The sequence below is a fragment of the Candoia aspera genome, chromosome 6, assembly GCF_035149785.1.
Source record: "Candoia aspera isolate rCanAsp1 chromosome 6, rCanAsp1.hap2, whole genome shotgun sequence".
In the NCBI taxonomy this organism is placed as follows: Eukaryota; Metazoa; Chordata; class Lepidosauria; order Squamata; family Boidae; genus Candoia; species Candoia aspera.
This window is the reverse complement of record NC_086158.1, coordinates 38,978,563-39,005,408: the sequence shown is the minus strand read 5'-3', so window position 1 is coordinate 39,005,408 and position 26,846 is coordinate 38,978,563. Positions and strand designations below refer to the sequence as shown.

At 37.9% G+C, this 26,846-nt stretch overlaps 2 protein-coding genes across 2 annotated transcripts in view; both read right to left on the bottom strand.

Moving 5' to 3' along the window:
• Positions 1-8,935, bottom strand: part of PAK2 (p21 (RAC1) activated kinase 2) — a 56,159-nt gene extending 47,224 nt beyond the window's left edge. The window contains exon 1 of the mRNA XM_063306779.1: positions 8,807-8,935. The gene's annotated coding sequence lies outside the window, so the exon portion shown is untranslated. The remainder of the gene's footprint in view (positions 1-8,806) is intronic.
• Positions 8,936-11,528: 2,593 nt separating this feature from the next.
• On the bottom strand, positions 11,529-25,907 carry PIGX (phosphatidylinositol glycan anchor biosynthesis class X). The gene is made up of 6 exons (XM_063306777.1): positions 25,781-25,907; positions 24,773-24,830; positions 22,616-22,757; positions 14,398-14,611; positions 14,100-14,200; positions 11,529-13,432 (listed from the first exon to the last, which is right to left on the bottom strand). Exons 1-6 carry the CDS (start codon positions 25,851-25,853, stop codon positions 13,280-13,282), a joined length of 741 nt encoding a protein of 246 aa, XP_063162847.1. The 5' UTR covers positions 25,854-25,907; the 3' UTR covers positions 11,529-13,279.
• Between the last annotated feature and the right edge of the window lie 939 nt (positions 25,908-26,846).

Genomic DNA, 26,846 nt, shown 5'->3' with positions numbered 1-26,846 from the left:
TTATGACATTTGGTGGGCAGGATAGGTAAGAGTTTCTAATGATGTATTGTATGCCCCACTGGCTTGCAGTCTCCCTAATGAAAGTATTTAAAAATGGTTTCAAATATGATGTTGGCAACCCTCAGGTTACTTGTTCTAAGAGAAATCATTGTCAGCATGGTCACTGACAGGAGCAATTTAGAAGTTTATGATTGCCAAGGCAAGTGCTGACCTGTCTGAGATAACTTCTGGCCCCACAGTATCAACTGGAAATACGTTAACCCTTTTATTCCTAACCCACTTATTGGACAGGATGAGACTAATCTGAAAGTAGAGATACCAAGTTTATATACAGTTAAATTTAGTTATTTGGTTGATACTGTAGACAAATCAGTATCTTGTCTACACTCTACAAGTCTACACTCAGGAATATCCCAGGGTTTTTCAGGGGTAGGTAACCTTTCTCAGACTAAAGACTACATTCAGCCTTGTAAACTATGCCGAGGCCATAACCCTGTAAGTACAATCCCCCTCTATTATTAAATTACGCCATCATCAATAATCATTAACATTTACTATAAAAATCTTAAAATAAGCACAGTTTCTCTGAGTCATCTGTTATCTCCTTGTACCAGTTACAACTCTGTTTCTAAGGACAACAAAGCCCTCAGCTTCCAGTGTGTTTCCATCAAGGAAGTTCCAACTAAAGTTACCAATCAAGAGGAAGAGAATCCAGGTAATGTTTCTGTTTCCAGACTCCAGTAGAAATTTTAAATTTTGCAAAAAGAGTAATGATGATTTCTTGCTGCAGCTTCAGATTTGCAACTATGTAAACACAGAGTAGAGGAAGAAGTACACAAATCAATTTGGGATAGGGAAAGCTTGCTTGCTTTCAAGGAGAGTGAGGGTGCCCCCCACCCTGCTTGCTGTGCCCCATTTGTTTCAATCATGACTTGCAGAAGTTCTCCGGCCCTCGACACCTCAGTGTTTCTCCTAGTGGTTTCTCTGTGCCAGGCTGGAAAGCTCCAAGGAACACAGTAACATAGAGTTAATATATAACTTAGGATGTTAGTGGTATTTATCTGTAACTGTATTTTTATAAAGTGTATTTTACAGATTTTAAAAAATAAAATTAAAACGTATTCTAAATAAAAAATCAACATATGATCAAAAATAAAATCACTGGCTTTTATTTCTCTTAAACAAAAGCTGACCAAGTGAATTGGTCCTTTCAAACCCACTAAGCAATATGGTTTCCTGTTATAAATAACCCATTCAGCTGATGTTGGGCCTATCAGTATTAGTGTAAAAAACAGTTTATCTTCAAAAAGATTAACAGCTCTCCACAACATATGCAACTTATACAAACTTATGAAACATTAAAGGCAAAGATATTCCAATCAAACCTAGCTTGAATTAAAGGAACCGTGTTGCATATTAAATGTGAGCTAAATATAGTGAAACAAAATGTGCTAGTTGTAATCCAATCTAAATATGATCAAGCTTATATAAAACAAATCTAAAATGAAATATAAAGTATTTTCTATTACCATTTATGTTGGCCTTCCAAAAAGCCATGACGACCTAGCTCTTCCTTCAAGCATTAGGGCCAGGATAACAGTGTAACCTGATATATGTGTTTGGTGTTGTGAGTACTTTATGGGATATCTTAGTTATAGCATTCTGATTATTTTTAATTGTATTGTTCTATATCAGTTTTTATTAAAGTAAACTTTAAAATGTACTATTTGATATATGCCCAGAGTTACTTAAACTAGACAACCAAATAAATGTTCTAAATAAACAAACTGGGGTGGGGGGTACGAGACATAAATGAGACATAAATAGCCAATACACTATAATGGTGCTTAACAGTTACTGGAATTATTTTAGTCATATAAAAACTCTTTACACTAATTCAAAATGTTCCTGACCTAGGTTCCTGTGAGATTTATATCTTGTACAAACAGGAGGAGTTAACTTTAATACCAATTTTTATGATGAATTCCTTCATCTATTAATGCAATTAACTTTTAGCTTTAAATTTTATATTCAGAAAGCCAGTGTTGTGTAGTGGTTATGGTGTTTGACTAGGACTGGAAAGATGTAGGTTCAAATCCACATTCAGCCATGGAAGTTCACTGGATAACTCTGGGCCAGCCGCTCTGTCTCTGCCCGACATACCTCACCCGGCTTTTGTGGGGAAAGTTGGTAAAGGGGATACTATGTACACAGCCTTGAGCTCCTGGTGAAAAAGCAGGACACAAAAGTAAGAAATACTTCTTTCAAAACACTGTAAGTTGTGTAGTACTTCAGAGCTAAAGTCAAAGATGCTTCGGGGGGGCATGGGCACACATACCACTCCTGTGAGTACTTCCTTTAAAGAAACTGCATTATTTTCCTGGTTTCTCATGGAAGACAAGGGCTCCAAGGAAAAGGTGGCGCTGACTGGATCAGACAAAGTGCTTTAGAATTAGCCTCTCTGTTAGTACTTCCTTAATTTTATTTATCAAATTTATATGGCCACCCATCGCACAAGAAGTGACTCTGGTGGTATACAAAAATTAAATAATATATAAAGCAATCTTTATTAAAAAGTATTAAACATTATTAAATACAAACCACCAAGTACAGGAGAGAGTATATTAAGTACAATGATGGAGCCATCTTAGAATATCACCATTCCCCTGGGATTCCCAGGCCTGATGACATAGCCAGGTCTCTAGGGACTTTTACAATATTAACAGGGAAGAAGCTAACCTCACTTTCGGGGGGCAGAATGTTCCATAAAATGGGCACCATGGTAGAGAAGGCCTGCCTCCTGCCACCTGCCAAGCGTAAGACCCTAGCAGATGGGACCCAAACCATGCCCTCTCCATCAGATCTAATGGGATGGGGAGATGCGGTCCCTCAGATAACCCAGCCCCATGCCCTGAAGGGCTTTAAAGTTTCATTACTTAATTAATTAAAGGTTTAATTCAAATGAGTATTTCCTGGGATCATGCAACTACTGTGCAATCTAGGAAAAGGCGCAGCTTCCTAATGGAGGCACTAAAGATGTGGCAAGTGCACCCACCCTCATGCCAAAGCACTTTTTCAGCTTTGGATCCAAAGCACTGTGCATCCCTAATCCACTATTATTAGATATTAGCGGAGTTTACTACAGAAAATGTTGGAACTTATTTTAAATAGAAAAAAAAATGCTTCAGAGCTCTTCCACAATACCATAAATTCTTTACTAATATTTCCAAGTAGGAAATGAATGATCTGATGATTGATAAATTAACTTAGTTTTGCAACTGAAGATTGTTCTTATTGTGTGCCTTGGGACTGGGTCTTTTACTTGGATAAAATTACTGTAAGCCTAGAGTTAAATTGAAAACTAGGATTTTCTTGCTCATGTTTGAAAAGGCAATATTTTTAGAAGATCAAAGATAAATATGAGTTAGTTATAATGGCTCCAGACAGTAGATAATTAGTACTTAACCTAGGTACACTGTCATAAAGCTGAAGGCTTGTTACACAAGTGCTTCAAACAAAGGGAAACACTGCCTCCACATAGCAAAAAAACAACCCAGCAGAGCAATGGAAAAGGGTAGTAATTCCATACCCTCACACACACATTGTTGCTGCCAAAAACTCAAAAACATTCTCCAGGAAGAGTGCCAAGGTAAAGATCTCAAACATGAATGAGGCAAGGAACTACTTATACTATAAAACATCAGACATACAAAGCAAGCTGTTTTTTCTCCTTTTACCTCCAAAAAAACCCCAGCTGTTCACTTAGCAAGGCACTACCTCTATAATACAACAGTTTCACTTTCCAAAAATTTCTAATATTATTAACAAAATCTACATTATCTTAAGTATTTTGATCAAGGAAAATAATGAAAATAATCCAGTTGAAATTAAAACCTAATGTTTGATATTTCCATTAACCACACTTTGCCCATTGTAACAGAACTATGCCAAGTTCTAATTGGTGAAGGAGTCTTTCAAATTTTTCTTCCTGGCATTTGGAATTCCAATCAATGCTCCTCTGCTAACTCAGAGCCAAGAAAGGGTATTGCAAGCAAATTGCCAAATCTGCCCTGGGCCATTCCCCTCTAACTCCAAGTCAGAAAAGAGAGGGGAAAATTTTTTAGGTGAAGCAATTACCTTTATTTAGAGCTCTGAGGCTAGCTGTTTGGAAAATCCAAACAATGAAAAAAATTATGGCTTGGCTTCCACTGGAACTGGCTGTTAGTAATTACTCCTAGGACTTTCTATCATCATCCAGGTGTACAATTTAGAACTTAGAAAGTGACCCACTATAAGGATGAAGAACTCATGGCTCTCCACACAATGCTGAACTACAAATCCCTGACTGAGATCAGCTATATCTGAAACACAGTTTTTGTCCTCTGATCCAGTGTTTCAAACAGCTTGCTCATACAGTCAATTCTCATTATTTGCAGTAGTTATGTACTATAAAGTTGCCACAAACACTGAATTAGCAAATACTAAACCACTGCTGCTAGGGGAAATACAGAGTTAGGTTCCCGCAAGCCTCTGGTCACATCATTTTCATCAACTGATCAATACATAACTTTGTTTTATGTGTATTTTTGTTTAAAGACACCTTAATATGTATTTCAGCATTAAAATGCAAAAAAACACGGCACTAAATAGACTACAAAAAGGACACTTGTTTGCATTATGAGAGCTGAAACAAGAGTGTCACCTTGTTCAACCTCAGTTGGGAACGTGCATGTTGGGCGACTCAAATTTTTTGCTGCTCTGTGCATGTCTGCAAATAACCACAAAAGCTCCATGAGTACTGATTTTAGGGTTCCAAATACATTTTTGCAAGTAGGCAAATTTGCAGATATGGGAATCCACAAATAATGAGGACTGACCTAACCTAACTAATATGCCACGATGTTCCAAGCTACCTGTCTAGGGCCCTTGAGACAGAACAGGATTAAAACACATTATTTCTATGTCTAAACAGCCTTCATCCTTGTGGATAAGATACCACATTTGCTATTACAGAAGCCATAACATATACTGTTACTCAACAGAACAAGAGAATAGAAGCTTCATGCTAATATTCATAAGAGTCTTATAATTATATAAAAGCAGATAAATCACAGTCTATAGTAAAATAAAAAGGATTGTGGCATGCTGGGGAAAGATTTTCCTTTAAAAAGGTTGTTTATTACAAATTCTACCATCTCCCTAACAAAATGCTATTTACATAAAAATGTAAACCAATGTTAAGTACCTTACATCTTAATCAGTTCAAGACTATAGTATGCTAGTAATTGAAAGCAAATAAATTATCTACACAATGCTTAACATTAGCTATTTCAGGAGGAAGTACATCTGTAAAATAATTTTCCTGATTTTTCTCACTGTTGTGGTTTCCTCTAAGAAGACCTTGAAGTACTTATGACTACTGATTAAAACAATTTAAATTATGTTCCATTTAATTTCAAATGAAAGGAATAAATAAGAGTATGTATGTATGACAATGTGGAGAAGCCCAATTTGCAACACAATTAACTATACATAATGTAGCTTCTATACTGCTCATTCCAAAGTAGTTATTTTTTTAAGCATTTTAAGGGCAAATAAAAATTGTTCCATTTGTTTAAATCTAATTTCTCCTTTATCTTCCACTGTTATTTGGCTACTGGACTTCTGTCTATAGACATTTTTTAATTTAGCCAGTATAAGTGATCAAACTGATTTTGACTTACATGTTATAACCATACTGGTGTCTGGAAAGAAATGGGATGGCAACTGGTAAGTAAAGTAATGTCAGCTGGCTCCCATTTATTTTACTGTGATAGGATATTACAAAATATTCCAAAATGTCATTTTTTTTCAGTTTATTATAGTTCAGTTACTTAGTAATAGGAAGAAAGGCCACAGTCAGAGCTGTTCTCACTGACTACCTGATGTAACTCACAGACCACCAATAAAAGACAAGCTGTCAACAGATGCACAATTTACAAGTGCAAGACTTCGACCAGGACCAAAGGTTAATTCATTATTCAAGTAGAGTCATAAAGCAAATGGGCCATCAAACATATGCTTGGGCAGATCAAATGGAGAAAGAAGGGAATATGAATACTGACTAGCTTGGAAAAATGGGCACAACATGCAATACAATAATCATTTATATCACAGTCCACAAAAACTAGTTTTTGTAACTATCTAATGTATCAAAGCAAATTACCTTCAAAAAACTTCAGTATCATGATTTTCATTCTTTCTTTTGCAACAAATATTTGGGGCAATTTGATGGTGATGCTTTCCTCTACAAAATACTTACTCAATAAAGCAAAATACTCAGAACCATTCAGCTCTTTTAGACCTGACTAGAAAACCCTCCCAAGAGAATGCAAATGTTATGTTACCCATTATTGCTGGCATATGGCAATAAATAACACTTGAGAGATGATGCAAGGAGGTAAGTTGTTAGCAAAGATACAGCTATTCTCAATGTCTGAACAACATCAGTGAGATCTACAAGCTATATATAATGTTGTAGGCATAACATTAATATATAAATACAGAAGCAATACAAAGTTGAACAAAGCCACAATAAATAATCCTGTATGAGGTACTCAGAATTTAACACCAAGGAGACTAGACGCTTGCCTATTTTTCCAGCTGTACATAAAATTTAAAGCTGAATAAAATAAAAATACCCTATTTAGAGCCAAGTAATATATTCCAATGGAACAAGATACAGTCAATTATACATTGGAATTTTATACAAAATGAAAGTTTTCAAAAAATTTATTTGTGGTCAAGATTTTCTTTTATTAACTAAATTCTTATTATACTTTCTAACCATGCAAATATACAACTGTGATTTCAGTTTTATACCTCTACAAATATTCAGATATAAGAAAACGAAAGTAATGCAGTCAGAAATGAAACTCATTTGTTTCTTCTAATCCACATACACCTTCATTCACTGAGATGTTCAGGCTGACTAGATGCACAGAATCTAAAGGATTTTTTGTCCTTTCAGATCTACTCAGAGACATCATGTAACAGATATAGCTATGAAAAGTATAAACAATTTCACAGCAAAACAAAGCTGACCCATTTTTAAACAGTAGCCATGCAAACTGCCTTTCAGTTCTGCTTCAGCACACTAGGATTCTGCCATTTAGTCCTTCCTTACATCCATCCTCTCTAATATGCATTCATTCATACACACTGGTCCAGCTCATGCTAAACCACAGCCTATCTAACTATGGCTTATTAAATAATCCATAATGGCTGGATTCAAATAACATGCTTATCCAGAACCAAATAAACCACATTATGGTTTAATATATTGCATAAATCCAATGAATACAAGACATTACAAAGACAATTATTTAACTGCTACGCTTCTCATCACTTACTTATGCAATAGAATGCATGTTACGTGAGCCTATCCAATCATGAAATTAAACAAATACCAAAGGTTAAATCACAACTAAACTAAAATATTATCAGCTATACTTGAACTTTTTGTGGTATCAGGATGGAACTGCACATGCAAATATTTGCTCCTTTCTTGGAACAAGTAATGATATCTTCTCATATTTATTTCAACATCTTGCTCTCCTGTCAACTAATCAAAAAGGAGGAAGAAGATAAAGCTTTTTCTCATTCCAATACATCCTCTATGGTGATCAGGATCAAAAAACACCATTCCCAATTTAATCACCTGAAAAAAAGGTACAACTATGACACTCCCATTTTAAATATGTTCAGAAATATTCTAAGACTCAAAGATCAGCTGTGGAAACAAAAAGATTGAGCAGCCACTGCCTTCCAATTCTTAGGAAGTTAGAACCATTCTACTGGATCAAATTAAAGGCCTAATTCTGCATTATGTTTCAAAAAAGATCATCTATGGGAAATCCATGAGAAGAACAAGAATGTAATAGCCCTTTCTTCCAATTGTTCCCCAGGAACTGATATTGAAAGGAATATTCTTCCCAATACTCCAACTACAAGGGGTTCTTACTCTTTTTCAGAAATCTGACTGGCTCCAAATTATGTCAAAAACAAAGAGCAGAATAGGAAGAAACAGGAACTTGCCACTAGTTTAGTCACTTACCTGCAATCGCCTTCTAGATAACGAGGCAGGCCTATTCCCCCAGTCTAAAAGGGCACGTAAGTGACACAAAGCGGCGGTAGCTACTCCTTACAACTATTGCTCATTTGCCCGCGAGCTACAACTACTCTGCGCCACCTGCTTCCGGGGACTAGGGAGAAAGAACCTACCCGGCCCAACCGGCCTCGCTAAGAACCATCTTGGCCCAAGCCCTTATGAGAGGAGTATCCTCCAAAGGCAACAGACATTTTCTGTTTGCTTCCAGTGATTAAAGAATGAGAGAAAATAAACACAAGTTTATGAACTACTCCTTACAAGTAGGAACTATTCGCCTACGGAGACGGTTGTAAAATGCACAAGAAGTAGGGAGACTACACCAGCCTGCGCCTTTCAGCTTTGATAGGAGGAAGCAGTCGCAAGGCGAGCGCGCTGCTCTACCAGCTGCGGAGCTCCTGCAGACCCCCGCTTTCTCACCCACCTGCCCCCGCTCGAAGGAAAAGCAGCGACACCCTCCTCCCCCTTCAGCGGGCCCACAACCCCACTTCCTCCCGGGCGCGAGTATGAAGACTCCGCGAAGCCCAGCCTCCGGGCCTGAGTACCGCTTAATATTTTTTTTCCTCTACCCGAAGAGGAAGCTGCAATCCCTTCCTGCCCGCCAGCCAGGTCTCCGCTCCTCGGGGAAGCAGCCGCAACCTCCACGCTGCCCAGACTCACCGGACGGGGTCCAAGCTTCTCACTACCGGCCTGACCGCTTGGGGCAGGGCGCGGCCTCCTATAATGGCGGGGAGGGCCCACCGGGCAGCTACAGTAATAAGCGGAATCGCTGCGCGTGGCCACAGCCCGGGAAAGGAAGAGGCGGAGCCGAGCAGGCGGCTTCAGGCGCAGAGCGCGACGCGAAGTGAAGAAGGAAGGGGAGGCGGGTGGGCGCGCGCTCTTAGCACTCCTATTATTTATTGATGGGCAGCGGCGCACCGCATTTCCCAGAAGGTATCTGTACTGGCGTGAAGGAAAAATATTGGGTAGGATGGACAAATGCATTGGGGACATTGAGGAGATAGTGGGATTATATGATCAAGAATGCAAAGATTCTTGTTCATTCGGTGTATGAATGTGCAGTTTGAACGTATGGGATAGTTTTAATTTCTAATTGACTTATCTATTTCCTGTCACTTTGAATTTAGGAGTTTAATTATGGATTATAAAATTATTTCAGTATTCATTTATTTAAGCATTGCTCAAGAAGAGCAGGTATTTTGTATATATTTGCAACAGCTTTTACTGGTATGTATTTCTATTTCTATAATGCTTATCCTTCCAGAGCAGGCCCAAGTTTTAAGAGGTGTAAATAAATAAATTTTAAAAATTATAAATACAGAAATTAAAAACAAAATTCATTTTACAAAACAGAATAGTAACAGATAATCTAAAAGGCAGTCTGGTCTTGAAATAAATATCCAAAATATATGATTATTTAGAAAATTATTTGGAAATGGCAATTTACTTTCCTTTGAAAACTTATTCATAGCTTTGCTATTGAAATGTAGCATCATCAAACACAGATACAGTAAAAGCCCAATTATTTTTCTCAGCTAGCTAAAAAGCACAGATAAAAACCTGAAAAAATGATACATCAGTTAAAAAGAGATCAAATAATTAGCAGACCTAGCCAAAACAATGACAAAATAAATGGTGTTTAGTGAACAAATCAGAGTCATCTAAAATCTCATCTCCCATGTTAACTTTGCTTGGATTGACCACCAGATAAAAGTAATTTATGTGCAGCCCCAATAGATAATCCAAAAGTTTGTCATGAAACAGGAGAGATTCAGCATTCCTAACAGTTATAAGGGTTCTTCTGCCTCTTCCTGCTTTTGAGAATTTAACCAAGTAGCCACCTGCCATCATGCCATTTCCTCTTATCTTACATAGAAGAATTCTAGGTTTATGAAATAACAACATCACTTAGAAGTAAAGCAGCCCTGGTCTGACACTTTCTGCTTAGTTTTCCCCTCCTTAACTGCAGCTAAAAGTAAATAAATGTTTTGAGCAGAGGACAGCAAAATTCCCAGTCTGTTAGGGTAACCTAACCTCACCCTCTTACCGTGAAATGCTGGATCGGTGGCTACTATCTTTGTTATCCCCCATACCTTTGGGTGGAATGTTTATTACAGGGTGCAGAAATGTGCATGATGTCATTCTAGAGAACATCAAAGTGATATGGTAAGTTGTGGAGAGAGAGCTTGCCTAGTGCTAATTTAGTCATTTATTCCTAATCACAAACAAAATTTTTGTTTTGGGTCAAATGGTTTTAGCCAGTTCCTTTAAAACTATGTGGTTTTATTAAAAGTATGTAGGTTTGTAGTGATTAATAATGAGCAGTTCTTGTGTCAATATAAAAGAAATGTAAGAAAAAAAGGCCTTAAAATGTTCTTTTTTTAAGTATGGTTCATTAGTCTTTATCACCAGACTTGCTGATTTTTGAAGACACAAGAAAACTGAGAATGAATCATCCTCAATGAAATTTAGGCTGTGCATGTTCCTTTCCCCAATTATTGTGCCTGCCGACTCTAAAAAGTAAGAACACACACTTAAAACAGAACTTCTAACACTGATATTTATTGTATTTATTCATCAAGTTTTGCCACCACCCACAGCCTAGATGTTTTACAGAAGAATTATTTGTGGGATAGACAATGTATTTCCCATGTCTCAAGCTATCTTGCATGCTCAGCTAGAAGTTTGTGTACTCACTCAAAATTTCTAGTTCTAGCAATACCTACTGCTGCAAGTGAGGCTCTCACAAGTGAAAGGAAATAATTTTTAAGGAGGTACTTGATCACTCATCTCTCTAGCATCATCTGTTTGCTTAGTCTTGTTTCCTGACCCCTTTATTTTATGGAAGCTTGAAGTAGAAAAATCGATTCCCCTCAGTATTTATAAAATTTCAGCTTGTTACAAAAACTATGCTTGTCGTTTTGATTGAAAAGCACAGACTCCTAAGATCTGATATTTCTTTAAAAAGCACATCCATCTTGTAGTATGAGGTATCTTATATGAATCTGAGCCCCAGTTGGCCATATCTCACATTCTGAATTGTATATTCACTTTTAAAGGTACACTTAATGTCAAAAATATGCAGTTCCTGCCACAACAAGCAAATAGATTTACATGTCACCTTGCTTTCCACTCACTTCTTTTATTACAGCATTTTTACTATGATAGTATAGAAAATTTAAGCCCAGTAATAAATAAAAGAGAACAGCTATATGCTTATCATCTACAGTTTTACAAAATTATCAGTGACAGCAAAAATCACCCTATGGACCTCTTATGCATCTTAGCTGTTTTCTTTATGAAAAGAATCCATAAAATCATGATCACCACACAAAAACAAAGCTATCTATAAACATTAAGACATTGTTCCACAAAACCAAAAACATTATCATTTTCAACTTCTTTATTGCTTCTTGCATCACAATAAAACCACAATACAAAGAACTGCAACTAAGTTCTGCTATCTAGGCTTATTGGACGTTCCCAACACTTTCCCAAAATGTTCTTTGTAATTGTATACTTACAGTTAGAGATTCATTTGCCATTAAGTGCAGGATGTTGTATTTATTTCCAGTAAATTTCAGCCAATAAAATCCTAAAATTGACACACTAAAAGATCCACGGATAATATAAATAGGTTTACAGCTGATGTTTCATATATGCTTCAACTGTTCATATGTGGCTAATTCAGTGACAAAAAAACCCCTCTGACTGTTTTCTTTAAAGGCTCCCTTCCCCCCGCCCCAACAGATGCAGAACACTGCTCAAATGGAACTTGAAGTAGTGGCTGTAGCAATGCCTCAGTTATCACATAGCACTTTGTAGAGAGAACAAAAGAACCAATGTTAAAGCAATTTGTTATCCAGTGGTGAAAGATACACATGACAAGGTTTTTTTGTAATGTTTTACAGAGGACAAAGAGACAGTGGACTATTTTAGAAAATCTAATACAGGTGAAAAGCAATCAAATTACATGAAATAACATTTGAAGACATTTAGTCTTCCAGATAGAAATTTATAAATATTCAGTATTTTCTATAATTATAACAGCACATGTTAGCAGTATCTCTAGTGATATGAACAGAAAAATAAAGAACATTTGAAACTGCTCAGTGTTTCCATCAATAAAGCAATTTTCTATTTCCTTGCATTTTCAGAGCTATGGTTTACATCCAGCATGTTCTTAGTACTTAGAACAGATATTTAGATGACTGTGTCTATACTCACAAAGATCAGAACTCTGCAAACAGTTCCCTGTGACACACTATGGAAGCAAAAGTTGGACTCTGAAGAAGCAGGATAAAAAGACTTTTGAACATTAGTGTTGGAAAAGATTCTTGAAAATATCAAGGATAGCCAAGAAAACAAATGAATAGATCATAGAACAAATCAACCCAGTGTTCTTACTCCAGACTCAAATGACCAGGCTCAAAATATATTTTGGTCACATTATCTGAAGTCCCAACTTCCTTGAGAAGTCCATAAAGTTGGGAAAGGTGGAAGGAATGAGGAGAAGACGATCAGCAGCAAGATGGACTTGATTACAATACAGGTAGTTCTTGACTTATGACCATTCGTTTAGCAACCGTTCAAAGTTACGATGGCACTGAAAAAAGTGACTTACGGCCATTGCAGCATCCCTGCGGTCACGTGATCAAAATTCAGGTGCTTGGCAACTGGCACGTGTTTATGATGGTTGCAGTATCCTGGGGTCACATGATCACCATTTGCGACCTTCCCAGCCAGCTTCCGACAAGCATAGTCAATGGGGGAAGCCAAATCTGCTTAATGATCACGATTCACTAACAGCTGTGGTGATTCGCTTAACGACCACAGCAAAACAGGTCATAAACTTGGGCATGACTCAGTTAATGACTGCCTTGCTTAGCAATGGAAGTTCTGGTCTCAATTGTCATAAGCTGAGGACTACCTGTAGTGATGAGTGCACTATTGGAAGACCCGAAAGGCCAGGTTGGGAACAGCTCATTCTGGAAAAGGTATAGCTATGTGGCCACTAAGAGTCAACACCAGCTTTTGGTACATAATCAAGCTTGCTCTTCTGTTCTTATCTCTAGTTTGTCTGGACAATTCAACAGCTTTTCCATGATTTCAGAAATAAAAGCTTGTTTAATTTCACATTGAGCAGTGAACGAAGTGCCCATATTTGCATAAAGCTGAAAGGATAAAACTGGAACAAAGTCCTGTGGTAATAAGTGTTACTGCACACACCAAGGCAAGGTGATCTTTGAGTCCAACTGGTACCTGCAGTTCCAATTCTTTACTTACCTATAGAAAAAGAATTGCAAATTAAAAGATCAGTAAAATTACTTTTGTTCAAAACACGTAACACACATTTTTACTGCATTTATTGTGAGGTTTACCTAACACCCACATACGTTTCACTGAAATATTTTAATCTAGCAATCCTTTCACACTTTCCATTTCCAACAGTTCATTGCAACAATCTCTTTCATGGCAAAAGTCTGTATAAAGCTATTCAGATAAAGTTCAGTGAGTTTTATTTCTAAATATGAATGGCTGCAGCCTTAAGCATTCTGCTCAACAGCAGTAGAATGATCATTTGGAAGTGTGAGTGGATGGAAATGTTAACCTTTTCATTTTGAACTCAAAGTTACATTTAATAATTTAAGACAATACGTTTAATATTTAAGACAGTGCTCACTAGCACTGATGATGTTACCTAGTAGGGTAATGAAACATCGGCAAGCAAACAACCAAGCTCAGACAGTATCAAGGACTCCACTTAAGACAATAAAATCCTACTGGGGTGAATAAAATTTAATCATTTAAGCTAAGTTTAGGTTTGTTCCACTTTTTTCATCTGCTAGAACTATGTATGGAATGGCACTAGAATAAAATAAACATTTCAAAATAGTTATAGATGGCTATATCTAAAAAAAAAACCCAAAGCATGGAAGAAATATGAACGTACAATTTGATATTTCATGGTGTTCCAATAGCATACATCTAGGTTATTCTGGGAACACAGAGTTGCTATTTCAGTTTCTTTCAAACAGTTTGCTGAAAAAAAGGCTAAGAGAAACAAAAACAAAACACAGTTTAAATGCAACATGCAGAGAACAGATCATTCTTAGATTGTAAGTATTACTTTCTATGAAGGTATCTCCCTAATGCCTCCCTTAATATCATAGTTTCCCCCATGTTTTTATGAGTCAATACTGCCCCTTTTTAATTCCATTTGTTCCCTTTCAGTAATAGATATCACATACATTTTTGGCAATGGATCAATATTTCTGGACTCTGCAAGACAACAGGGATTTTTCCATTACTTTCTGAGGGCCGGTAATACCGGCAGTGCAGTGGTAACAATGCTGTAAAACAGGTAATGCACTTAGGATCAGGTCTCATGTAAATAAGGACAGAAGCATTAGTTGCTAAATACTCAGGAACTTCCAAATCTACTTCATCCGCCATCACCAGTGCCTATGGAAAAAGCACAAATGACATAATTTCATATTAGAATCCTCATCTAGGCAACAGTATCGTACTGAGAAGTCCCAAAATTAACCCCATTATTCCTGTACTTTCAACAATGAAGGTTTGTGATGGTCTTTGGTTATCTATATACTACTAAAACTCTCATGTCTGCAACTTTTAACTGGGCAAAATGGTATGTCATAGGATACCTTTTGAACCAAGGTATCTCAAATGGAGATACCATTTGGAGGAGTACAACAAGGCTGTATTTTGTCACCCTGCTTATTTAATTTATATGCCAAGTACATCATGAGAAATGCCAGGCTGGATGAACCACAAGCCGGAATTAAGATTGCCGGGAGAATTATCAACAACCTCAGATATGCGGACAATACTACCCTAATGGCAGAAAGTGAAGAGGAACTAAAGAGCCTCTTGATGAGGGTGAAAGAGGAGAGTGCAAAGCTGGCTTGAAATTCAACATTAAAAAAACTAAGATCATGGCATCTGGTACCATCACTTCCTGGCAAATAGAAGGGAAAGAAATGGAAGCAGTGACAGATTTTATTTTCTTGGACTCCAAGATCACTACAGATGGTGACTGCAGCCATGAGATTAAAAGACGCTTGCTCCTTGGGAGGAAAGCTATAGCAAACCTAGACAGCATATTAAAAAGCAGAGACATCACCTTGCCGACAAAGGTCCGTATAATCAAAGCTATGGTTTTCCCAGTAGTAATGTATGGCTGTGAGAGTTGGATCATAAGGAAGGCTGAGCGCCGAAGAATTGATGCTTTCAAACTGTGGTGCTGGAGAAGAATCTTAAGAGTCCCTTGGACTGCAAAGAGGTCAAATCAGTCAATCCTACAGGAAATCAACCCTGACGGCTCATTGGAAGGACAGATACTGAAGCTGAAGCTCAAATACTTTGGCCACCTAATGCAAAGAGAGGACTCACTGGAAAAGACCCTGGTGCTGGGAAAGACTGAAGGCAAAAGGAGGGAACGGCAGAGGATGAGATGGTTAGATAGCATCACCGATGCAATGAACATGAATTTGAGTAAACTCCAGGAGACAGTGGAGGACAGGAAGGCCTGGTGTGCTATGGTCCATGGGGTCACGAAGAGTCAGACATGGCTTAATGACTGAACAACAAATCTCAAATGGGCTAACTTATAGAATACATCCAAAATCCGGGACCCATGACTCCCATGGAATAGAAATTTGGCAAATTTTATCAAACATTTTATGACATAATACAAAATGTCATAAAACATTTCCTGTGGTCAGTTCCTGATGTTTGACTGGGCTATACACTTCAACATTGGCTACTTCAAGGCAGATACACTTCTGAATGTCTCCCTGAGTTTTTAAGAACTTTTCCACTGAAGGCAGTACATTAGAATGTTGAAGGCACTGAGGAATCTGGTAAGGAAATATCTCTGAAACGATGACCCAACAAGTCACGGTTGTCTAGTAAGTAATAAAATCAGTAAAATTGATACAGGAATTATGGCCAGTCCTTTCAGTAACAGTGGCTGGGATCCAAAGACTGGTGTGGGCTTTGATTTTAAATTCCAAATCCTGAAGTCATTATCAAAAACTACTTTAAAGCTACTTTCAGAAGTCTTTAGCCATGGAAAATGAAGGGGAGGATATTTAAGAATCACTACTGCCTAGAACCCTGATGTCCCAAGTCCCAACTTTAATAATACCATACTGGAATTACTACCATTAAGATAATGTTTAGATGACCATATTTCTTCTCAAAAGTGTCAAGATACAATTCTTTCAGACATTAGTTTCATGTATTTCTGATTTTTTTTGGTCAATTCTTTTTCATCTTGAAAACCATACACTAAATACTTAAATTTGCTGTGCTGCATAATATGTAATATATATGGAAGCCATTCCTGTTCAAATTTGGTCAAACTTCTGTCATGAGTATATGCTGTTAATTTTGCCATTACTGCATATTCTCTGAGTTTAAGTTCCCAGCCTTGTATCGCTGGTAATGCATCTCTTTTCCAGTGGTGCTAAGTTCATCCTTGCAGCTGTGAATATGTATCTCAGTAAATTGTGGGTTTTTTTTGTTGATATGTCTTGAAATTATGCCTAGTTAAAAAAAAGTGGTTCAAGTTTGATTTCTAAAATTCTGTCATGAGCACCATTGAGCTGAATGCATCAGCACAATGGCACACATAACAATACCACGGAAACAAGAGCAAGGGATTAAAAGATAAGCAAAGCGACGCACAACAACAGACACAGACCCTGAGGAGAAGGGAACGACCCCGGCCGGAAAATCCAGTCAAAAGAACACAAAGGGGGAAGAAAGAGCGACAAAGACAGGGCGGATCACGAGGCACGCCTGGAGCTGTCAGCAGGAACGCAAAGGATATCGCCCAGCTGACAGCAATCACCGGCCGGAGGAAGAAGACGATTACGAGAGAAGCCCAGGGCACCAGCAGGGGCCCCGCGACCCCTCACCTACCGGCAATGAAGCATACAGGACTTGGGGGGATGACACAACCCAAGGTGGGGGGGGCGCTGACCGGCGCGGGCTATTTAAACCCCGTACCGGCGCGCTCCCTTCACTCTCAGCTTTTTCTAGCTATGCACTATGCTGAAATAAACCAGAACCTGATCTTCCCTAAATTAGTGTCTGTGTTTTACTCAGTAGTAGGCAGCGCATGACAAATTCTCTGAATAGTGCTGTGCATTTCTTTCCAGTACTTTCAAGGTTTTGTACATGTCCACCACATATAGTAAAATGTTCCTTCTGTCTCCTGGCATTTCCAGCATTTATTATTATACGATTTTCTATCTTGGCAATTATCGATGGAGTTATATGCTATCTATAAAACACTTCATACCAGTATTCTCTTAAGTTGTAACTTGGGATAAATTTTATATTTGTTCCATAGTTCTTCCCATTGTAACATTGTGACTGTTTCTTTGAAATTTTGCATCCATTTGATCATACAAGTTTTTATTTGTTCTGTCTCCATGTCATATTAAGTAACGGTTAGTTGGTTGGTTGATTTATTCAGTGGTGCCTTCAACTCAGTTTTTGACTCTGGTGACTGCCTGGACTAGTCCCTGCAGTTTTCTTGGCAAGGTTTTTCCTAAGTGGTTTGCCATAGGGCTGAGAGAGAGTGACTGGCCCAAGGTCACCCAACTGGCTTTGAGCCTAAGGCAGGATTAGAACTCACAGTCCCCTGGTTGCTAGCCTGATACCCTAACCGCTATACCAAACTGGCTCTCACTAACAATTTATATATATATATCTATACATACATGCACACACCCTAATAGGTAGTCTTGATTCTGTATGAGCATTTCAAATTCTGTCATTTTCTTTGAAGCCCTCCCTCATTTTCAAGGTCAGATTTTATTCTTCTCACAATTTGTAGGTACATCAACCATGATATGTTCTAGCCACCAAATAATTCTTGCTGTGTCTTTGATCTATTTGTTGAATTTGAGTGGATCCTATGTACATATGTAAATGTGCTTTTCTTACTATAGTTATGTCCAGCATAAAAAAACATTAAGGAGAGGCTAGTGGTGAAAATCTTCAGCAAAGGATCGTTACCTTGTCGTGGTGCTGGAGCTTGAGCACCTCAATGATGCCATGAGCTAAACCGTGAAGGGCCACCCAAGACGGGAAGGTCATGACAGAGAGGTCAGACTAAATGCGATCCCTGGGGAAGGTAATGGCAACCCACCCCAGTATTCTTGCCGTGAAAACTAAATGGATCAGTACAACCAGAGATATGTCGGTATACCATCGGAAGATGAGACCCCCAGGTCGGAAGATGGTCAAAATGCTACTGGGGAGGAACAGAGGATGAGCTCAACTAGCCCCAGACGTGATGACGCAGCTAGCTCAAAGCCGAAAGGACGGCTAGCGGCCGACGGTGCTGGTGGTGAACGGCGAATCCGATGTTCTAAGGATCAACACACCATTGGAACCTGGAATGTAAGATCTACGAGCCAGGGCAAATTGGATGTGGTTATTGGTGAGATGTCAAGATTAAAGATAGACATCCTGGGCGTCAGTGAACTGAAATGGACTGGAATGGGCCACTTCACATCAAATGACCACCAGATCTACTACTGTGGACAAGAGGACCACAGAAGAAATGGAGTAGCCTTCATAATTAATAGTAAAGTGGCTAAAGCAGTGCTTGGATACAACCCAAAAAACGACAGAATGATCTCAATTCGAATTCAGGGCAAGCCATCTAACATCACAGTGATCCAAATATACGCCCCAACCACAAATGCTGAAGAAGCTGAAGTAGAGCAGTTCTGTGAGGATCTGCAGCACCTACTGGACAACACGCCTAAAAGAGATGTTATTTTCATCACAGGAGACTGGAATGCTAAGGTGGGCAGTCAAATGACACCTCGAATTACAGGAAAGTATGGCCTGGGAGAACAAAATGAAGCAGGACATAGGCTGATAGAATTTTGCCAAGACAATTCGCTCTGCATAACAAACACTCTCTTCCAACAACCTAAGAGACGGCTTTATACATGGACTTCAACAGATGGACAACACCGAAATCAGATTGATTACATCCTTTGCAGCCAAAGGTGGCGGACATCTGTACAGTCGGTAAAAACAAGGCCTGGAGCTGACTGTAGTTCAGATCACGAACTACTTCTTGCACAATTTAGGATCAGACTAAAGAGATTACGGAAGACCCACAGATCAGCTAGATATGAGCTCACTAATATTCCTAAGGAATATGCAGTGGAGGTGAGGAATCGATTTAAGGGACTGGACTTAATAGATAGGGTCCCGGAAGAATTATGGACAGAAGTTGGCAGCATTGTTCAGGAGGCGGCAACAAAATACATCCCAAAGAAAGAGAAAACCAAGAAGGCAAAATGGCTGTCTGCTGAGACACTAGAAGTAGCCCAAGAAAGAAGGAAAGCAAAAGGCAACAGTGATAGGGGGAGATATGCCCAATTAAATGCAAAATTCCAGAGGTTAGCCAGAAGAGATAAGGAATTATTTTTAAACAAGCAATGCGCGGAAGTGGAAGAAGACAATAGACTAGGAAGGACAAGAGACCTCTTCCAGAAAATTAGAAACATTGGAGGTAAATTCCAGGCAAAAATGGGTATGATCAAAAACAAAGATGGCAAGGACCTAACAGAAGAAGAAGAGATCAAGAAAAGGTGGCAAGAATATACGGAAGACCTGTATAGGAAGGATAACAATATCGGGGATAGCTTTGATGGTGTGGCCAGTGAGCTAGAGCCAGACATCCTGAAGAGTGAGGTTGAGTGGGCCTTAAGAAGCATTGCTAATAACAAGGCAGCAGGAGACGACGGCATCCCAGCTGAACTGTTCAAAATCTTGCAAGATGATGCTGTCAAGGTAATGCATGCTATATGCCAGCAAATTTGGAAAACATAAGAATGGCCATCAGATTGGAAAAAATCAACTTATATCCCCATACCAAAAAAGGGAAACACTAAAGAATGTTCAAACTATCGAACAGTGGCACTCATTTCACATGCCAGTAAGGTAATGCTCAAGATCCTGCAAGGTAGACTTCAGCAATTCATGGAGCGAGAATTGCCAGATGTACAAGCTGGGTTTAGAAAAGGCAGAGGAACTAGAGACCAAATTGCCAATATCCGCTGGATAATGGAAAAAGCCAGGGAGTTTCAGAAAAACATCTATTTCTGTTTTATTGACTATTCTAAAGCCTTTGACTGTGTGGACCATAACAAATTGTGGCAAGTTCTTAGCGGTATGGGGATACCAAGTCATCTTGTCTGCCTCCTGAAGAATCTGTATAACGACCAAGTAGCAACAGTAAGAACAGACCACGGAACAACGAACTGGTTTAAGATTGGGAAAGGAGTACGGCAGGGCTGTATACTCTCACCCTACCTATTCAACTTGTATGCAGAACACATCATGTGACATGCTGGGCTTGAGGAATCCAAGGCTGGAGTTAAAATCGCTGGAAGAAACATTAACAATCTCAGATATGCAGATGATACCACTTTGATGGCTGAAAGCAAAGAGGAACTGAGGAGCCTTATGATGAAGGTGAAAGAAGAAAGTGCAAAAGCTGGCTTGCAGCTAAACCTCAAAAAAACCAAGATTATGGCAACCAGCTTGATTGATAACTGGCAAATAGAGGGAGAAAATGTAGAAGCAGTGAAAGACTTTGTATTCCTAGGTGCAAAGATTACTGCAGATGCTGACTGCAGTCAGGAAATCAGAAGACGCTTAATCCTTGGGAGAAGAGCAATGACAAATCTCGATAAAATAGTTAAGAGCAGAGACATCACACTGACAACAAAGGCCCGCATAGTTAAAGCAATGGTGTTCCCTGTAGTAACATATGGCTGTGAGAGCTGGACCATAAGGAAGGCTGAGCGAAGGAAGATCGATGCTTTTGAACTGTGGTGTTGGAGGAAAATTCTGAGAGTGCCTTGGACTGCAAGAAGATCCAACCAGTCCATCCTCCAGGAAATAAAGCCAGACTGCTCACTTGAGGGAATGATATTAAAGGCAAAACTGAAATACTTTGGCCACATAATGAGAAGACAGGACACCCTGGAGAAGATGCTGATGCTAGGGAGAGTGGAAGGCAAAAGGAAGAGGAGCCGACCAAGGGCAAGATGGATGGATGATATTCTAGAGGTGACGGACTCGTCCCTGGGGGAGCTGGGGGTGTTGACCGACAGGAAGCTCTGGCGTGGGCTGGTCCATGAAGTCACGAAGAGTCGGAAGCGGCTAAACGAATAAACAACATCAAGTGGTGAAAATATAGGACTTACTATTTTTCTTGTAAGGTTCCATACTTTTATCAAGCTATGTCTTATAATATGTCCTTTTCAATTTTGTCCTCTTTTCCGTTCCTGTAACATGAATGTCTGTGAAGCCCATTAGCTAGACTGGCTTTTTCCGTATTGACATTCTACTATTTGGGGATGTTATGCATTCTGTTAGCCACAGCAAACAGCTTGCCCTATAATATAGTTTGAAGTTTGGAAAAGCAAGACCACCTCTGTCTTTTACAAACTTGTAAAAGTTTGAATTTTACTATTGGTTTTTTTTCTACTCCATATAAATTTTTTAATAGTTTTTTTGCCATTCTTTTAAAGCTTTCTCTGGGATTAGAATTGGCATCATTTGAAACAAGTTTATCTTAGGTAATACATTCATCTTAATAGATGCAATTGATCCTAACCAAGAAAATTAAGTTTATAGACCTTTCAAGATACCTTTTGATTTATTTAGAATTACTTTGATTTATTTCTTGATTGCTGCCTGTAAAATACAAATAATTTTTCTTATTTATCCCTTTTTTATGGTATTCTTAAATAACAAAATAGTGGAGACTTTGCACTCAGCTCAGAGAGTCAAAAAGATCCCTGAAATTCTTATTAAAAATAACGTAAAAATATATTTTTATAGTTAATTTTCCATAAATGATATACCGAGCACTAACTGTACAACTTCTGTAACTTCTTTGTCCACCTACTGATATTATATCTTTGCATCAATTATTTTTTCTTTTTCTATTTTTTTTGCTTGTTCATTTTCTATTTTTTTAAAAAAATGATTAAAAATTATTTTAAAAAACAATACCCAAATAACTATATTGCTTTTGACTTGATGGAGACTTTACCTTTATTACATTTTTACATTTATAATTGAATTCTTCCTAATCTGATATTTTCTGATAAAATTATCCAACATACCACACTATAGGAGCCACCAAATAATATAAAATACTTTTTATATTACAAAATATTTATATTACAAAAATGCAGAATGTATTTAGATATTATAGAGTTCTGAAAATGTATTTAAATTTTTTGAAAACTTCATTAAAAAAAAGAAAAAGAAAAACAGGATTTCATTCTACCTTTCCACATTTCCAGAAATGTTACTTCTTTATTGCTACTTGTTTTGTGCTGTATCCAATGCAGATTTGATTTTCTTGGTATCATCCAAAAATCATACCTCAGTGAGATTATGCTGTTGTAAAGTTTTCAATTCATAGGGATCCACATATAATCCTCTTGGAAGATATACTTTAATTGCCAGCCTGCAACTTTCAAGACCTTCATCAGCTATATCAAAATCTACCCTAATCAAGAGATCTCTAACATAAAGACAAAGAAAAAGGTTTTTAATAGACTTGCAGAGAATACAAACCATCCTCAAACCATATCAGTTACATATCTGTGTATAAAGAACTTTTAAATTGTAAATCTGCAATTGTAAATTTAATCTGCAGTTTGCTTTCTAAAGTGACAGAATTAGGGAGACTTGCTTGGAAATAACACTAATTCCCAGTGAAATTTAATGAACGTACTTCTTTATAAACATGGATAAGAAGCAAAGCTTTCATTCATTATTGCCTAAACTCACACCACAGAATACAATGTAAATGAATGGACCTGAAGCTAAGATTAAGTCCCAGCCCAATTAAATTTCCATCACTTTAATATAACTACTACATAACTAACAGACTGAGCTCCATACAAATTCACTGGACTTAGCAGACTGGAATTTACATTAACAAAGATATACTAATATTATCAATTATCTCACCTCATGTCCGTATGTACTAGAAATATATTTTAACATCATTCAGTTGCTCATTTAATTGTTTATTAAATATATACCTGCTTTTGCACCCAAAATCATGCTCAGATAATAAAAAATCCTCAGAATTTTAAACATAGATTTAAAACGTAATTAAATTCATAAAATTAAAATATTAAAGATTATTTCAAAAAAAACTATTCCAAATCATTTAAAATCTGCTTAACAGCCAAATACGTTCTGTGCCCCCCCCCAAAAAAATCTGAATAAAAATGTATTTTCTTATCAGAAGGATAACTGAAGGATAAGCGGTGGCCAGGAGAGCCTTCATGCAGCTACGTGCTGTGCACCAGTTACGCCCTTTCCTGGATCGGGAGGCCCTTCGAACAGTCACTTATACCCTTGTTATCTCTCATATGGACTATTGCAATGCATTCTACATGGGCCTAAGATTGAAAAGTATCCAGAAGCTTCAGCTGGTCCAGAATGCAGCCACGCAAGCTGTTTTTGGTGTCCCTAGAAGGGCACATGTAACACCGCTGCTGTGTGAGCTGCATTGAGTACCAGTCTGCTTCTGGGTCCAATTCAAGCTGTTGGTTATCACCTTTAAAGCCCTACATGGCATGGGGCCAGGTTACCTGAGGGACCGCCTCTTCCCCATTACATCATCCCATCCCACCCGATCATGCAGAGGGCATGCTGCAGACCCAGTCTCTAAGACAACTTCATTTGGCGGGGTCCAGGAAGTGGGCCTTCTCTGCAGTGGCACCCGCCCTGTGGAACATGCTGCCCCGGGAGGCGAGATTGGCCCTATCGCTCCTGGCCTTTTGGAGAAGTCTGAAGACCTGGTTCTGCCACCTCGCTTGGGGCAGAGAGGGGAATAGATCTACATGGGGATGGCTGCTATAGACCACTCCTCCCACACTTGGACTGTTTTAGATTCTTTTGCCACTTGGACTTTATTTTTTACTCTTATTTATATTTATTACTGTAATTTTATATTGTATATTTTATTCATTGTATGATTGTTGTTTTAATTGATTACTGTAAACTGCCCAGAGTCCCCCGAAGGGAGGAGATGGGCGGGGACAAATTGGATAAATAAATAAAGAAAAATAAATAACAGAACAAGCTCAGCTGGACTCTTGTGGCAAAGAATTATAAATATGGAAGCATCCACCAAGAAGGCTATCAGTCACAGGCCCTCCAGATATTCTTTAATGATGATGAAACCAAGAGTTATAATTTGCAATAACTTACACTGTCTTATCAGTGAGAATCAAGTATTTCGGTTGGCTAGTTCCAAACTATATAGTCCTATATAGGTTATAACCAACTATTTAAATTGTGCCTGAAAACTGGCAAACAGTGAAACAAATTACTTGTTTCCTATAACAGTCTCTATGATTTGGATGAAGATTCTGGACAGCTTAAGGTTCCAAATATTTTTTCAAGAGAGGCCCATGTAGAATGAATTACAATTAGAAAGATGCAAAAGTCTGATGGATTAAGGCCTTATTGAAATACTATTAAAAAAGCACTGATCAATGCCTAATTATTGTAACTGACCTATGAAAGCCATCTTTCAAAAGCTGTTGTGTGACCTCAGGACATGTGTTCTGTGCATCTATTAAAAACAAATTATATGTAAAGTCTATACTGTTTTCAACAATAGTGATCTTTTGTAAACAACATAACAGACTTCTAACACTTTCAAAGTTTCAATATTCCTAATACTGTTAAGCAACAACAGAGATAAAATTAAGATATTGTGATAAATATAAAAGGAGTTATTTCTTGAAGTCATGACAGACAACAGCCCTTAGTGGTTAAGAACTGTTTTAGTCCAACCTATTGCAAAATGCAAAAATATCTTGTCCTCAAATTTCCAGCAGCCACAACTTCCAATATAAATGGGGGGAGAGGAGTCACTGTTTTCTGGCTGCAGTGCCACATGCCTCCCACAACAAGAAAAGCTCAGCAACTTTCCTTGGAAAAACAGAGAGAAGCTCTAATAGCAGCCAGAAAGCAGCATCCTATATCTCTGGCTACAAAAACAAAACACAGCTCTGACAGATACTTTCCCCTCACCCTCTCTTCCACATGGTAGGAGGCAGCTAAACTGCAGCTGAAAAAAGTAATAATCTTATTTTAATCTTAAAATCTATTAACAGTATCTAATTGTCACACTATTTCAGTGAAACTGCTGAATAGTATAAAATATGAATACCAAATGCATTAGAATATAGCATAATAGAATGTTAATAACTTTTGAACATATTATACAAACATCAATGTATTGAAACACCACAATGTACTAAGATTTATAACAAGATAATAAAAAGGAAAACGAAGAATATAGTCAATATAATAAAGAAAATGCATTAATGCATATCAACAGATATACTAAATAAAAATGTAACTTTATATCCTTACAGAATATTTAAATGAAATACAAAATAGCATGTCTAAGCAACTAATGTAATGAATATTAAATTATAGAATATTACAAATGCATCCTGTTTGAATCATCACATTTTTTGCAATACCAATGGGAAGGAACAGATTGCAACTTACATACAAATTCTGGCATTATATATAGGCTAAAAAATTTCAGAAAAGAAAGAATAACCCAGCTGGAGGAGCACATTCTTTTTCTATTGGTACATTTCAAATCAAACCTGCAAGAAAAAATAAATCACATTCTAACAACAGCACTGCATGGTACAGAATACTTTGTTACATGACTATGCAAATGACAATAAGAATTAATTCCATGTAAGGTAAGTTCTTAAGTTCTGTAAGCTCTTCCTATCCACTGGCCTTATAAAGCTTCAAAAATGTCTAGCACAGGCACTCCCTGCTGACAGCATTTTACTGTTATAAACTGTCCATGTGCATCTCAGTATACACACATCTATGACATCTCATACTGTATATGAAATCATTTCTTATGTATATACATGTCACAATTCAATTCATGGGCTCTTCATTTGTACATACACAGCAAAATAAATGCTTTTGGGTTTGGAGACTTTGACCTATATCTCAAGAACCCTGCTACAATCCTACAATCCCTGCTGCAGTTAGTTGTGTATCCCACCTTTTCATTCATAAGCTCTTAACTGCTCCTATGTTTTTCCTACAACAGTAACTCTTATAGAAGAGAATATATGTAGCTCAGGGTTGAACTGTGGAGTTCTTGGTGCTGAGCTCGGCTGTTTGCTTGCAGACATTTCATTACTGGACTAGGTAACATCATCAATACTAGTGAATGTGGAGTTTGCTCCCTGTTTATATACAGTAGCTTGTCCTGCCAGTGTTGGTGGGGGTGTGGTTTTCTCCTTGGTAGTTCCTTGATTAGGTTATTGTTTTCTGCTTGTTTGTCTGGGGTTAATCCCTGCTTATCTGGATGTTGGCTGCTGGAGGGGATGTGTCTATTGATGGCTGATTTGTCTGAATGCCAAGCTTCCTAGCGTTTTTGGATTTGGCTTGGTCTAGGATGCTCAGTTTCCCAGTTGAAACTGGTTGAGTCTGTCCATGTGTTATGAGATTAAGGAGTTTTCATTCTGTCTTCTGACACAGAAATAAACCATATTTACACACCATTCAAGAGAAAACAAAACACTAAGAAGGAAACAAA

What these genes read in the sequence shown, in the direction of transcription:
- PIGX (XM_063306777.1), bottom strand. Translation starts at nt 25,853, where the DNA reads ATGTGCTCCTCCAGCTGGGTTATTCTTTCTTTTCTGAAATTTTTTAGC. An exon ending in TATAATGCCAGAATTTGTAT is followed by an intron (nt 24,831 to 25,780) that starts GTAAGTTGCAAT and finishes TGTTTTTAATAG; the next exon opens with ATGCACAGAACACATGTCCT. An exon ending in TTGAAAGATGGCTTTCATAG is followed by an intron (nt 22,758 to 24,772) that starts GTCAGTTACAAT and finishes TCTTTATGTTAG; the next exon opens with AGATCTCTTGATTAGGGTAG.